Source organism: Mobula hypostoma, chromosome 10, assembly GCF_963921235.1.
Source record: "Mobula hypostoma chromosome 10, sMobHyp1.1, whole genome shotgun sequence".
Taxonomy (NCBI): Eukaryota; Metazoa; Chordata; class Chondrichthyes; order Myliobatiformes; family Myliobatidae; genus Mobula; species Mobula hypostoma.
The window spans coordinates 123,426,199-123,442,631 of record NC_086106.1 but is presented as its reverse complement, the minus strand read 5'-3'; the positions used below and the strand labels follow the sequence as shown (position 1 = coordinate 123,442,631).

The window sequence follows — 16,433 nt, the reverse complement described above, 5'->3', positions numbered from 1 at the left end:
GAGGAATGACTGCATTCCATGGGGAAATCACTGGGAGTCACTGGGGAATCTTTGGGAATCACTATGATGGCACTGGGGAACCATTAAGAGTCACTGTGGATTCTTTCAGAATCTCTGGGAGTCACTAGGAATTCTTTAGGAATCACTGGAAGGCACCCGGGAATCGTTGGGTCTACAACCAGAGGTCATGGGTTAAAGGTGAAAGATGAAAAGTTTAATGGGAACCCCTTTACTTAGAGTGTCGTGAGAGTGTGGAACAAGCTGCCAGCACAAGTGGTGCATGTGAGCTCAATTTCAACGTTTGGATATGAACATGGACGGTAGCGGTATGGAGGGCCATGGTCCCGGTGCAGGTCGATGCAACTAGGCAGTTTGAGTGGTTTGGCACAGACTAAATGGACCAGTTTCTGTGCGGTACTTTTCTATGACTAAGAAGTCCCTGGGGATCTTTGAGAATCACTAGTGAATCTTTAGGGATCACTGGGAAGTCAGTGGGGAAGCTCCCTGTCGTTGTTCTGAGCCGGCACAGGGAAGCCGCTGCTGCCCCCTGTGGATGGTGGGAGAGCGGCAGCGGAAGTGAGGTCAGCGGCGGGACGGAGGCAGAGGGACGCGGAGCCGCGGTGGCGGCGGCGGCGGCAGCGGCAGCGGGTGAGTCCGGGGAGGGGAGTAATATCCGGAGGGGGATCCCGGGCCGCACCGGTCCCCGTTCCCGGGAGCATGTGAATGTCGAGCCGTCGTCGTTCTGCCCCCTGTCCCAGCGCCGGGTCCTGTGGGTGGTGGGAACCTTGGTCTCTGTTTTACCACTCCCGGGACCCAGTGGGTGGGGAGATCCATTCCTCTGTTCCCTGCGGTCTCCCCACAGCCCCGCCAGGCTCCAGGTCCTAAGGGTGGTGGGATCTCTGTATCTCTGTATTTCTGGTAGAAGTAGAGACCCTGTTCCGTTCTCCCCCAAACCCCCGGGCTGCAGCTCCTGCCCTGAATCCGTGTGCATGATGGTCTTTGCTCCCCGCCCCCCGGTCCTAGGCTCACTTTATATGGATGATGGGGACACGGTCTCGGTCTCAGCACCGGGCCTTAGCCCCGGATCCGGTGGGAGGTGACACCTCTGTACCTCAATCTCTGTGGGTGGTCCTCACGCTCTATCCCTTCCGGGTCTAGTTCCTGTCGGTGGCGACACCTCTGTACCTCAGTATGTGTGGGTAGTCCTCACTCACTGTCCCCCCGGTTCTAGTTCCTGTCGGTCGTGTCACCTCTGTACATCAATCTCTGGATGGTCCTCAGTCTCTGTCCCCTACAGCCTCAGATCATGTGGGTGGTGACACCTCTGTACCTCAGTCTGTGTGGGTGGTCCTCAGTCTTTGTCCCCTCTGGGTCTAGTTCCTGTCACTGGTGACACCTCTGTACCTCAGTCTGTGTGGGTCGTCCTCAGTCTCTGTCTCCTCATGCCCCAGATCCTGTGGGTGGTGGGACTGCAGTCTTGCCCCTTGGGTCAAGTTCCTGTTTGTGGTGACAACTTTCTGCCTCAGTCCCTGTGGGTGGTAGGACTGCTGTCTCTGTCCCCTTGGGTCAAGTTCCTGTTCGTGGTGACAACTCTCTACCTCAATTCACTCCACCCCCTGCCCCAAAACTTTAGGCGATGAAATCTCAGTTCCTCTCTTACCCCACTCCCCTCGCTCCTTGTATCCCTGCAAGTGGTGGGACCTTGGTCTCTCTTCACCCCCTCCCACAGCGGGTCCCTGTGAGTGCTTTAATTTTTATTTGGAGATACAGTGTGACCTTGTTTCAGTTGCTATCTAAATGCTTTGCTCTTGGCCGCTTGGTGTTCACTGTTATTATTTTTTATATAAATTTGCTGTTGTACAACTAAGATCTTATTTTAAAAAATCCCTATTTTATCTGTATGTTCTTTGAAAGAGCCATACAATTGGTTGCCTCTTTATTTTCAATTATTGTAACAGTGCAACTCAGAGACAGACCCTTGTGTTTTGTGTTGGCAGCAAACACAATGCCAGATTAATCTAAATCTCTGATGCTTATAACTGATCAATATCCTTCCATTTCTGGATGTTTGTGCATCTAACAGCCTCTTAAAACACTGCTTGTAAACAGGAGATTCTGCAGATGTTAAAAATTTTGAGCAACGCACACAAAATGCTGGTAGAACTCAGTAGGTCAGGCAGACTCTGGAGAGAAATAAACAGTCAACGTTTCGGGTGGAGACCCTTCATCAGGACTGAAGGGAAATGGGGAGAAGCAGAGGGAGAGGGAATTGTACAAGCTGGCAGGTTCTGCCCCCTTCCTTTCAGTCCTGATGAACGATCTCAGCCCAAAGCATTAACTGTTTATTCCCCTCCATAGAGTCGCCTGACCTGCTGAGTTCCTTCAGCGTTTTGTGTGTGTTGCTCTGAAGCACCACTGTTATGTTTGTCTTTGGTACCACCCCTGACGCTCTGTGAAAACACCTCGCCCTGAGTTTCTTCCCCCAGTCTCTGCCCCAGGATGGTGACTCGCTTTCCCCAGGGTGACTGGTATCTCAAGCCCCAGGGCTTGCAGCCGCTTTTGGTCTGCTCAGCTGCTTGGTCACCTCTGAACACCGTCCTGTCCGAAGGAGGTGAGCTGAATGGAAGGTAGTGTGGTGGGTGGCACCTGCTGTCAGCCCTGACTCAGAGCGGCTCTGCCTGCCTACTCCTCGTCCCTGAGTCAGCCGCTCGTGGGCTTGAGTTTTAATCCAGGGATCACACGTTCAAGGGGCTGACTCAGGCAGCCTCTGCTCTGATTCCACAAACAAGGGATGTGAATTTTCATAATCCAGGCTTCAGTCCGTGGTAGTGCTGCTGGGAGCTGCTGATATGATGAGATGTTTTTAACCAGGTCCCCTGTAATAGTCTCAGGATGTTTTATTAATGCAGATCACAGTAGCTTAGCGGTGACTGTAATGCTTTATTGTTTGTTTATTTCGAGATAGTCCTTCTGGCCTGACGAGCTGCACCCCTTAGCAACACACACATTTAACCTTCAGCGTAATCTGCCGTGGACCAATTAAGCTTTGAACTGTGGGAGGAAACTGGAACACCCAGAGGAAACTCTCACACACAGGAAGTCTGTAGAAACTTACCTACAGGGAACACAGGAATTGAACTCTGAACCTTGACCCCTCAAGCTGTCATTGCATAATGCTAGCTATTACATGACATTGGCACCTTACGGCACTAGCGATCAATAGCCTGGGGTTCAATTCGCACCTCTGTCTGTAAGGGATTTGTCCGTTCTCCCCATGGCCACGTGGGTTTCCCCCTATTGCTCCGGTTTCCTCCCACAAAGATGTACCAGTTAGTAATTTATGGGCCAAGCTATGTTGGCGCCGGAAGTGTGGCGATATTTGCGAGCTGCCCCCAGCACATCTTTGGACTGTGTTGGCCGTTGACATGAATGATGCATCTCACCTTGTGTTTCCATGTACGTGAGAGAACGCTTGCTGGTGACTTTTCCTTCAGGTAACCTGGCTTATGCTCAAACCCCAAATAAGATTTCAAAAATTCAAGTTTACCACTGTGAGCTTCCAGTAGGTAAAAGGCACTTCTGCAATGCCAATATCAGAGATGCATTTTTATCAACAAGTTTCCTGGAATTAATTTTATTTATTTTCATTTATTTGTTTTGTTTAGAGATCCTCGCAGAACAGGCCCTTCAGCCCATTGAGCTGTGCTGCCCAGCAAACTACCATTTTAATCCTTGCCCAATCGTGGGACAATTTACTTACTGCCCATTAAGCCGCTGGCATGTGGGGCAGCAATGAAGGTCCTCCATCTCTGGTGGTGTTCAGGGCTTCCTTCGTCATGTCAGTGGCTCAGTTTTCACTACTGTCAGTCATGCAAGTTCTGAGTGGAGGCTCAGGAATACTGTCGTATGTAGAAGGGTTCTTCATTGCTGTTTCTATAACAGTTTTGTTTTACCAGTCTGGATTGAGCGCCCGAACCTGGAGGGCCAGCCTCTAATCTTTGACCTGTTTGGCATGGGGACCTTGTCAAGAGATAAAGCATAAGCCCTGACTCTGGCCAACGTAGCTCCCTGGGTCACTGAGGCACACAAGCCTCCAAAGCCTATGACAAGGTTGTCATCCTCTTGGAGGGGGGACAATTTGCAATGACGAATTAACCTACTCATCGTGGCTGTCCCTCGAGGTCGAGGACGATGGTCTTTGTTCTGTTGATCTACTTATGCGCTCTCAAGTGGCTTATGAGTCTAACCTACTAACCGGTACATCTTTGGACTGTGTAAGGAAACTGGAGCACCCAGAGGAAACCCACATTTTCACGGGGAAGACATACAAACTCCTTTCGGAGGAGGCTGGAATAGACCTGCAATCTCCAATGCCCTGAGCTGTAATAACGTCGCACTAACCACTATGCTACCGCGGCGCCCTTAATTTTGGAAGCTGTGATCAGATTTTTATTCTTACACTTTATTGCACTAAGAATGTCACTTTTTGGGAATAATTTGAGTTCCTGTGTGATTAATTCACATTGAAACAGTTTGCTGTTTCTTTGAATTTATGCTGTGAGAAAAAGTTACCGTAAAACTGTAAAGTTTTCCTGATTGCATTTTTTTTTTGATTCGCTGGTTAAAGTTACTGCACGTCCAACATGCATAAGTACAGATAAAAGGGATTGGTGTAAAATACGTACACGGAGGGGCAAAGGGCTTGTTTATCTGCTGGTGACAAGTTGAAGCTCAGTTCAATTAACAGTGTGAGGTTTGTGTTTCCTTGGCCCTGGATTGTTCATACTGTCCTATATTTGGGCAAGTTCTTAGGGGACTCTCAGGGCATTCAGTGCTGTTAGCTTTTGGTTCTAATTTGGTTTGTATCTGTGGGGGAATTATCACACTGCCAAAAATATCTTCTGGTTTCCAAAGTGTTGCAGAAAAGGCTGAATTAAACATGGGATAAATGTGTGCCAATATATGCAGTGGAAGGTGTGATGTGTAAGTTACAATGGTAGGTGGGAGGTAGGTTTCCATCCAATTTTCACCTAGATAGGGCAGCATGATAGTGTAGTGGTTAGCTGTAAAATGGGAGTTGAATTCCCCCCGTTGTCTGCAAGGAGTTTGTATGTTTTCCCTGTGATTGTGTGAGGTTGCTCCCGTTTCCTCCCACGTTTCAAAGGCATACTGCAGGAGTTAGTCAGTTGTGGGCAAGTTATGTTGGCACCGTAAGCATGGCGATATTTCCAGGCTGCCTAGCACAATCCTGACTGATTTGATTTGACCAAACTACACATTTCACTGCGTGTTTCAATGTACAAGTGAAAGATGAAGCGAATCCTTATGGTTTTTTATTTAATTCGGAGATACAGTGGGGAATCGGTCCTTTGGGCCGTGCCATCCAGCAGCCACCAATTCCACCCAAGCTTCATCATGGGACAATTTACAATGGCCAATTAACCTACTAACTCTGGACTGTTGGAGGAAACTGGAGCACCCAGAAGAAAACACACATGCACACAGGAAGGAACATAGGAACTTGCTTACAGAGAATAGCGGAATTGAACTCTGATGCCCCGAGTTGTAACAGCGTAATGCCATGATAATTAGTTTACAGCAGCACAGTACATCGCAAACACAAGTTAACAAACTTGAATTATCATAAATTAAGTGAGTTTCTCAAAGCGGGTTATCTAACCTCTGATCCAAGCTGAAGCTTTTATTTGTACATGGCTGGCCTGGTTGAATTTCTGCCCCATTAGGACCCTCAAGGCATTAATCATGGCAATGGTCATGTCCAGGGGAGATGATTAGACACTCACTAATTCAGTCTGAATTTCCTCGCTATGATGGGAGCTGAACTTGGTCTCTGTACAGTGATCCAGTTGCTTACTGCCCTGCCTATAGTCATGGTCAGAATCGGGGTTTATTGTCACCGGCATGTGTCATGAAATTTGGTTACTTAGCAGCAGCAGTTCAATGCAATACATAATATAGAATGAAAAAGTTAATAAATAAGTAAATCAATTGCAGTATGCAGATATTAACTAGATTAAAAATTGTGCTAAAAACAGAAATAATATATATTTTTAAAATGAGAGTGTTCAAGGGTTCAATGTCCATTTACGATTCAGATGGCAGAGGGGAAGAAGCTGTTCCTGAATCACTGAGTGTGTGCCTTCAGGCTTCTGTATCTCCTACCTGATGGAAACAGTGAGAAAAGAGCATGCCCTGGGTGTTGAAGGTCCTTAATAATGGACGCTGCCTTTCTGAGACACTGCTCCTTGAAGGTATCCTGGGTACGTTGTGGGCTAGGACCCAAGATGGAGCCAACTAAATTTACAACCTTCTGCAGCTTCTTTCGGTCCTGTGCAGTAGCCCCCTGAATATGCAGCCTGAGAATGCTCTCCATGGTACATCTATAGATGTTTGTGAGTGTATTTGTTGACATACCAAATCTATTCAAACTCCCAATCAAGGATAGTTGCTGTCTTCCTTTCATGTTGTTCTAAAGGGCTTGTTTCTGTGCTGAGCCTACCCATTATGTGATTAGTGGCAATCATATTACAACAGCATTTCTTCCCTGCCCTCTCGATTATTTGGCTCCCCTTGCATTGATCACACCACACCACTGAAGACTTCTTGATTCAATAAGGTGTGGTACCTTACGGGTGGCACAGTAATATAGCGATTTATAGGTTGGGGTTCAATTCCCACCATAGTTTGTAAGGAGTTGGTAGGTTCTCTCCTTGTGTAAGCATTCTTCTAAAGCCCATGCAGGCCAGTGACAGCAGCTCACCAGAGTCTTGGACCAGTCTTTCAAACTCTTCCCAGATGTAGCCCATCTTCTTGGAGTGTCCTTCCTCTCCCAGTGATGAGTTCCTTGGATCTTCTGCTGGTATTTTGTAGCTTTGTGTTTTTATAGAATGGGGTTGCTAGCCCCACGACCAATCCTCCTCTTTGCAGCCAGGCTTGAAAACATCCATGGTGAAGTTTTGTATAGAGATAATTAACTTTATTTGTCACCTGTACATTGAAACAGGTAGTAAAATGTCTTACAGAGAGCAGCGGGAATCCAAAAAGGCGTAAGACATCGGAGCAGAATTTGGCCATTCAGCCCAACGAGTCTGCTCTTGCCATTCTATCTTGGCTGATTAATTATCCCTCTCAACTCCATTCTCCTGCCTTCTCTCCATAACCTTTGACACTCTAACTAATCAGCAATTTCTCAGCCTCTGCTTTAATACTTAATGATTTGGCCTCCAGAGCTATCGGTGGCAATTAATTCCACAGATTCACCACCTTCTGGCTAAAGAAATTCCTTCTCATCTCTGTTCTAAATGGACATCCCTCTATTCTGCAGTTGCACCCTCTAGCTGTAGACTCCCTCACTGTAGGAAACATCTTCTCCACATCCACTCTATCTAGAGCTATCTAGGCCTTTAAATATTTGGTAGGTTTAAATGAGACTTCCCCCCCCCACCCCCCCACCGCCTCCCCATTCTTCTAGACTCTAGTGAGTACAGGTGGAACCTGGCTGGTGATCGCTGGTGCCGTAAAACGATTGCACTAACTGCTACTCTACTGTGCTGCTCCTGTGCATCACTCTTTCACTACATTGTCTGTTAAAACCTTCTTTCTTTGACAGGTTTTACACCCGCACATCAATTATTGAACGAAAAATGTCGGATGATTTGTACGGCAAGTTCCTGGCACCGGATGAGCCATTTCCCTTGTTACCCCAGCGGGGACACACCAGTGATGTTGCCAGTCTTGATGTCAGTGACTTTGGATGCCAGCTTTCATCGTGCCATAGAACTGACCCACTGCACAGACTCCACACCAACCGGTAGGTAACAGCAGTCTGACCATATTCTATAACCTTTGGTTTTATTGGCACTGAGAATTAGATGCCAAATGTTACTTGTGGGGTGTGCAGAGGGAATGAATTTCAGCAGGGAACGTAGACTCGTCTACACTTTGTATTCACACTAAAGCTATTTCTGTAAGTTACTTAATATTGTGATAAATAAATCTCTCTGGGTGCCATTTCACAAATGTATTTATTCACATCTGCTGGGTCCTGAAAACGCACATTAGCGATTTAAAAGAAAAGTTTGCTGAGTAAAAATATCGACAATTATTTGGCTTCTGTCCCATTTACTGAATTGGTGCTACATTAAGGTGTGTCCAGTTCAAATATTGTTTGAATTGTGGACTTAATTTATGCAAGTCCACGAAATCCCTTCCAACCCTTTGATCTACACCCCCCAGCAATCCCTTGTTTAGCTGTAGTCTAATCATGGGGCATTTACAATGACCAATTAATTTACTAACTGGTATGTTTTTGGACTGAGAGGAAACCGAAGCAGCCAAAGGAAACCCTCGCATTCTGTAGGGAGATGTACAGTCTCCTTACAGCTGAATCTGGAATTGAACTTTGAACTCCACCTGGAACTGTGAAAGCGTTATACGAACCGCTACACTGCCATGGTGCGCCCAGCTAACAAATTTTATATTGACGACCTGCCAGCGGATTGTGTTGTCAATCTACCTTAAATCCAGGCATGTGTTGTACTGGCTTCAGAAGTGTTGTGAAGTTGTTGGTTTGGAGGGTATTGGGTTCTGGAATAAAGACAGTGATTTGCCGATTCTGCTGCCTCTTGTGTTTTGGTTCTGATTGTTCTCATTGAAGAATGACGTGGGTTAAATTTGCATATGAGTGAAGATGCCACTTTGAAAGACTGGAATGTATACTCAGAGACAACGTTATTGGGTGCCTCCTGTATCTAATAAAGTGGCCGATGAGTGTATGTTCATGGACTTCTGCTTACCCCATCCACTTCAAGATTTGATATATATGTTCAGAGATGCGGCTCTGCACACCATTTGAGTTACTGTTGCCTTCCTGTCAGCTTGAACCAGTCTGGCCATTCTCCTCTGACTTTCATTAACAGGATGCTTTCATCCACTGAACTACTGCTCATTGGATGTTTTTCACACAATTCTGTGTAAGCTCTTGAAACTGTTCGCGTGAAAACCCCAGGAGATCAGAAGATTTGGAGTTGCTCAAACCACTCACAGTTAAGTTCGCTCAGATCATATTTTTTTCCCATTCTGATATTTGATCTGAACAACAACTGGACCTCTTGACCACGTCTGCAGGCTTTATGCACTGAGTTGCTGCCACATGATTGGCTAATTAGGTATTTGTATTAACAGGATGTACAGACATGCCTAATGAAGAGGCCACTGAGTGTGTGTTTCTGGATATTCAAATGCAGAAGGAAGGTTATTGACTGAAATGTCAACTCTTTTTAATTCTCCACAGATGCTACTGGGCCTGCTGAGTTCTTGCAGCATTCCCTGTTTGTTTCCCAGCAGATCAGTGCCTATCCCGTCTTTCCTTTTTTGTCCCAATGTGAGTATTTCTGCATTTGTCCATCCATTCATTGTTTCCTCTTCAACTCAAAGTCTAGGTGGCCTCTGAGTGTATATTCCTCTGATTGCTGTACAGGGATTTGAATGGAGTATTTGTGATTGGAATGTTGCTGTTCAATTTTGCATCTTGGGGCATTGTCTTTTGTCAGGGGTTGTCAAACCTTGCAAGTAGTAGCAAGACAAAGGAGCTCAGTACGGACTAGTTGCCTTTTCTAGAGCACTGCTGTGATCACACCTGGCTGGGGAACATCGTCTACAATTCTTTGGTGGTGCTCAACTGGGCTGCCAGGGACATGGCACATAACCTTTCATCTCCTGAGGAAACAGAGACATCGTTGAGCTTTCTTGGCCATGGCATCTACATCGTTGGACCAGGACAGTCTATTGTTGATGTTCATTACTAGAAACCTGAAGCTCTAGCACTCTCGATCTCAACAGTGTTGATGTTCAGAGGAGCAAATTCGCCACACACACACACACACACACACACACACACTTCCTCCCTTTCTTGACCAGCTCTTTGTCATGATAATATGCTACTAAGCTCTCCGTCTCCTTTCGGCACTCCAACTCATCATTATTTGAGACCTGGCACACTACGGTGGTATCTTCTGCAAACTTATAGATGGAGTTAGAGCAGAATCTGGCCATGCAGACCTGAGTGTACACCACAAAATCGCTGTTTTGTTTGTACAATTTTCAATTGTTCAGTGTTTTTAGGAGGGAGTGTTTCTGATTATTATCCTTACTATATGATGAAATTCTCCCTGTCAGCAAGCTTCTCAACAGAGGAAATAAACTTTTTTTAAACCACACTATAAGTCTTTAATTCATGTTAAGTACCTCACTTGATTAATTCATAAACTATACTCGTTGTACTCCAGTCAAGGTGGCACCAGCGAACAGCGCTTCCTCGGGCGACATCTTCTAGATAGTCACCAAAACTGTCTATTTCACTTCTTCTACATCTTGTTTTATTTTAAATGTGTTTCTGGTACTGATAGAGCCTACAATTTACAACTTGAAAATCGATTGAGTAATCTAGAGCTTTGCTGTCTCGGAGAAAATTCCAAGTCTTGAGCTACCTCAAGGTAAAGAAGCTTAGAGACAGGGCACGAGCTCATGATCGACTCCATTTCTCAGTGATTAAAGCGTTGAGGAAAATTGAAACATCGAGGCGAATACAGAAGGCGAGCAAGTGTTCAGCACTGACTACCTGCCTCTGGCTCGCTGCTCCCAAGGGAAGGCCTCTGCTTTTGAGTGGTCTCTCCCCCTCCCCCTGTTGGAGGATGTTACCAAAGTTCTAATGATTTATGGATTGCGCTGTGGACTGTAGTTAAAATTGGATTCTTTCAGTTTTATGTTTTTATATCCTTGTTGCCTTTTGTGTGATTTTTTTTTATGCGGTTGGGTTGAGGTTCGATACTTTTGTTGACATATGTAAAACTTGTTTTTATGTTGGGGGGGTTGAGGTTTAATGTTCTTGACATTTGTGCAATTCATTTTTTAAGTGGGGGTTTGAGGTTTGATGTTCTTGTTCACTTTTGCGCGATTAGTTTTTTTTTGTGCGTGGGGGTGGAGTTGATTTCTTTGAACGGCACTATAGTTTTCTTTGTTTTGTGGCTATCTGGACAATACGAATCTCAGAGTTGTATACTGCTTACGTACTTTGATAATAAATGTACCTTTGAATCTTTGAAACCTGCTTGGTCCAATGTGACCATAAGAAACAGGAGCAGAATTAGGCCATTTGGCCCATCAAATTTACTCTGCCATTCAATCATGGCTGATATATTATCCCCTTCAACCCCATTCTCCTACCTTTCTCTGTAACCTTTGATGACCTGTCTAACAAGAACGTGTCATAATGTACTGATGTTATTCCAAGTAGTATAATCTTAGCCCTGCAATGAAGTGCTGCACCCTACTTTACGAAGTCTTTCCTTCCTGATGTGTTTTCCAGTCTCCTTGAAAAAAAGCAAGACTCATTAACACATTCAATGTTGTTGTTTCATTTTGCTTTTTTATATAATTTGTGGTGTCTCTCAGACTCACACATTCAATTTTGTATATTTGGACATTTAATAATTCCTGTTTGTGGTGTCACTGAAATTTCTGGGACTCATCAACAGATTTAGTTTTTTTTTGTTTTTTTTTAATATAGTTTCTCTATGTGGTATCTGTGAGACCCGCTAAATTTTGTATCTTTGTACTTCTAATAATTTCTGTTTGTGGTGTCTGAGTCTACATCTTCTTGCCATTTAGTTTCTCAGGTGGATGACCTCACCTTACCCTAACGGTCACAGGTTTGGCCACGTTCCTCTCCCGTCTGTACTGTATATTGTGACACCTAAACTTGGAGGTGTTCTCTAGGGTATCTGAGGTATGATCAGTCAGTGGTAGGTGAATATAAAAGGCAGTTTGTACCAGTTATTTTGCTTCCTCTGACAGTGATGCTGTTACCTGAATAGATCTCTGCAGCACATATTTATACAGCTCACACTTCTTACTTGACACTGTCGCTGATCTTGGATTGAGCTCGGATTGAGCTGAGAATAGCAAAGCATAATCACAGAGCACAGAAGTCATCCCTTCATCTTGCCAAGTCCACCCTGATCATTAGGCGTTTACACGAATCCTACATTAATTATAAACACAAGAGATTCTGCAGATACTGGAAATAGAGAGTAACATGTACAAAATGCTGAGGGAACTCAGCAGGTCAGGCAGCATTTAAGGAGGGAAATAAACAGTCGATGCTTCAATTCGATACCCTTTATCTAGGGAAGGGTTAGGTTGATTACGGGGTAGGTTAAAGGGTCGCATTAGGCCTGAACTGTGCTGTAATATTCTGTGTTCTACCTACATGTTAGGGACAATTTATACTGGCCCATTAACCTGCTAATCAGCACACCTTTTGGGATGTGTGAAGGGAAAGAAAGTGCCATGGAATAACAAAGCTACTTCGGGTGCTGTAGTAGTTTGCACAACGCTATTACAGCTCAAGGCGTCGGTGTTTGGAATTCAATTCTGGTGTCCTCTTAAAGAGGTTTGTATGTTCTTCTCGTGACAGTGTGCATTTCCTATTTGTGCTCTGGTTTTCTTCTGCAGTCCAAAGACATATCAATCAGTAGGTTAACTCGTCATTGTAAATTGTCCTGTGATTAAGCTAGAGCTAAATAGGTGGTTTACTGGGAGGTGTGGATCATTGGCCCAGAAGGGACTGTTCCATGCTGTATCTCTAAATAAATAAATAAATAAATAAATAGCGCCTGAAGACAACCACACACTGAGTGAGAATGCTGCTGTCTGTGTAGAGTTTGCACACCCGTGCCTCAAAACGTGTGACCTTCATTTTACCTTCCCAATATGGTGTCCAAGCAATTTCCGGATCCTCCAGAATCCAGTGAGAGCTGGGTTTTGTTCTTGCTGTGAATATGAAGGGGAGGGAGAAAGCAGATTGCATTTGGAGTAACATGGAAAACGAATTCCTCTTTGGTCATTCGCACATTTCTGTCGTAGTATTTCCCCTTGTCTGGAGCAGAAACAGTTGATTTTATTTAGAGATACAGTGCGGAACAGGCCCTTCCAAACCATTGAGTCATGCCACTCGGTAACTGGCCTGTTGGTTGCTGGCCTAATCACAGGACAATTTACAATGGGCAATTGACCTGCTAATCTGTACATCTTTGGACTGTGGGAGGAAACTGGAGCACCTGAAGAAAACCCAGACGGTCACAGGGAGAAGGTACAAACTCCTTACAAGTGGCACCGGAATTGAACTCTGAACTCCGGAACGTCCCGAGCTGTAATAGCGGAGCGCTAATCACTTTGTTCTCATGCAGGCTCATGTATTTGAGGCACTTTTATAAGCACCATCAGATCTCTGATCGCACAGCTAACCAACCCATGAACATTATCTCACTGTTTTTGCTCACTGTATGCACTATTTAATATAAATATATATAAATAAAATAATTTATAGTCTGTTTTTATGTATTACTGCTGAAATTTGTGAAACAACAACTTTCATGACGTACGCCAGTGATATTAAACTTGATTCTGAATTATATCGGAAGTATTAATATATACTAATACTTTGCAGAAAATTTTAAAAGTATCTTGTTGGCATGCAGATGGAATCTGACTTCCTGTGGAACGAGCGTTGCCAGCTCTGAATGCAGTGAGGAGCTCTTTTCCTCAGTTTCCTGTGGAGATCAGGAGGACTGCTACTCTCTGCTCGATGATCAGGAATTCACTCAGAATGCATCCTTTGACCTCTTTCCAGAGGGTAGTGTCTGCAGTGATGTGTCCTCCTCGATCAGTACCTATTGGGATTGGTCGGACAGTGAATTTGAGTGGCAGGTGAGCCTAAACAATTTTATGCCTGCAGTTTTAGCGTTAACCATGTTTTCCATAAGAAACAGGAGCAGAATTAGGGCATTTAGCCCATCCGGTCTGCTCCACCATTCCATCATGTTTGATTATTATCCCTCTCAACCCCATTCTCCTACCTTCTCGTCTATCATGTTTGCTGTTGTGTGCTGGGGCAGCAGGCTGAGGGTAGTAGACACCAACAGAATCAACAAACTCATTCGTAAGGCCAGTGATGTTGTGGGGACGGAACCGGACTCTCTCACGGTGGTGTCTGAAAAGAGGATGCTGTCTAAGTTGCATGCCATCTTGGTCAATGTCTCCCATCCACTACATAATGTACTGGATGGGCACAGGAGTACATTCAGCCAGAGACTCATCCCTCTGAGGTGCAGCACAGAGCGTCATAGGAAGTCATTCCTGCCTGTGGCCATCAAACTTTACAACTCCTCCCTTGGAGGGTCAGACACCCTGAGCCGATAGGCTGGCCCTGGACTTATTTCATAATTTACTGGCATAATTTACATATTACTATTTAACTATTTATGGTTCTATTACTATTTATTATTTATGGTGCAACTGTAACGAAAACCAATTTCCCCCGGGATCAATAAAGTATGACTATGACTACTATAACCTTTGACACCCTGACTAATCAAGAATCTATCAACTTCCGCTTTAAATATAGATGATTTGGCCTGCACAGCTGTCTGTGACAATAATTTCCACAGATTCTCCACCCTCTGGCTGAAGAAATTCCTCCTCATCTCTGTTCTAAAGGGACGTCCTTTTATTCTGTGGCTATGCCTTCTGGACTCTCCCACTGTCAGAAACATCCTCTCCATGTCCACATTATCTAGGCCTTTCAATATTTGATAGGTTTCAATGAGATCCCCCCCCCTTCAATCTTCTAAACTTCAGTGAGTACAGACGCAATGCAGCATGCTGTTTGTTATGTGTCATTTCCTTCAAAGAACACTAATTAGTTTTGCTCTCACCACCTATAGAAATTATTCTTCTCAATTCCATATTTAATCCCCTATTGAAAGTTATATTTCTGTTTCCAAAGTTCAAAAATAATGTTATTATCAAAGTACATATGTCACCATATACAACCCTGGGATTCATTTTCTTGTGGCATACTCAATAAATCTATAGAATAATAACCATAACAGAATCACTGAAAGACAGCCCAACTAGGGCATTCAACCAGAGTGCAGAAGACAAGAAACTGCAAACACAAAAAGAAGATATAATAATAAATAAATATGCAATAAATATGGAGAACATGATGTGAAGAGTCCTTTAAAGTGAGTCTGTTGGTTGTGGGAACATTTCAGTGATGGAGTGACACAATTTACTCCAAATCTTTGCTGATTACATAAAATATATCTTTTCGTTCTTTTGCTTCTGTTCATTAATGCCTAATCTTTTGATGAAAGGATGCAGTTTATTTTTGCTTATTCTATTGAATCAAGTATGACTCTAGTCAGGATTGCACAGCACAGAAACAGGGCCTTTGACTTAATTTATCCACGCTGAACAAGATACTCACCTCAGCGATTCTCATTTGGTCACATTTGGCTTTTTCCCCTCTAACCCACGAGTTCCCAACCTGGGGTCCACAGACCCCTTTGTTAATTGTAGGGGTCCATGGCATAAAAAACAAGTGACCTTCATTTAATCTTCCCAAGATAGTGTCCAAGCAATTCCCGGACCCTCCAGAATCCAGTGAGAACTGGCTTTGGTGCTTGCTGTGTCTGAAGGAGAGGGCAAAAACAGGTGTTTAGAGTTACATGGAAAAGGAATTCCTCTTTGGTCATTGCAACCTACTCTAAACTTTGCACCTGTACAAATGTCTTTTAATTGAATTGAACCTGCCTCTAATGTTGTGATTAATTAAGCTAAATTGCAGAAAGGTAGGAAATATAGCCATTACTTGGCCACGTGAATATTGTAACTCAGTGAGAAATCTGCATCTTTAAATAATGGGTGAAAAATAATATTGACTATGTTCTTTCTTGGCAAATAAATGTTTTGTGTGTAGCAAATTGTCAGTTTTCAGACACTAACTGTTGAGTAAATTTCTGTAAAATGCCCCAAAGTGTTTCAGGTAGAGATAGAGAGGACAGCCAGTGACTGTTTTTCACAACGGACATGGCTAATATGTGAGCTCATCATTTTAAGGTGTTTGGAGGAAAATGTAGGGGGATATCAGAGGTTGTTTTTCTTTACACAGAGATTGCAATGCATTGCCAGAGGTGGTAGTCGAGGCAGATACATCGGGGAGATTTAGGAGACTCTTAGAGAGGCACATGGATGAATGTAAAATGGAAGACTATGGGAGTTCAGCATTAGATTGAAGCATTAGGTTAAAAGGCCAGAATACTATTGTGGGCCAAAGGGTCTGTACTGTGTAGTGATGTGGCCCTTGTGGCTAAAGGGATCAAGGGGTATGGAGGGAAGGCTGGTACAGGGTTCTGAGTTGGATGATCAGCCGTGATCATACTGAGTGGCGGTGCAGGCTCAAAGGGCCAAATGGCCTACTCCTGCAACTATTTTCTATGTTTCTATATCCTATGTTCAATAGCACTTATTGCTGTGAAAGTTAAAATGTTTCTGGAGAGAAGACATAT

At 44.2% G+C, this 16,433-nt stretch overlaps 1 protein-coding gene across 1 annotated transcript in view; it reads left to right on the top strand.

Moving 5' to 3' along the window:
* Positions 1-533: 533 nt before the first annotated feature.
* Positions 534-16,433, top strand: part of fam199x (family with sequence similarity 199, X-linked) — a 30,945-nt gene continuing 15,045 nt past the window's right edge. Inside the window, exons 1-3 of the mRNA XM_063061141.1 lie at positions 534-648; positions 7,631-7,831; positions 13,560-13,788. Coding sequence (XP_062917211.1) covers positions 7,665-7,831; positions 13,560-13,788 — 396 coding nt within the window. The 5' untranslated portion in view covers positions 534-648; positions 7,631-7,664. The remainder of the gene's footprint in view (positions 649-7,630; positions 7,832-13,559; positions 13,789-16,433) is intronic.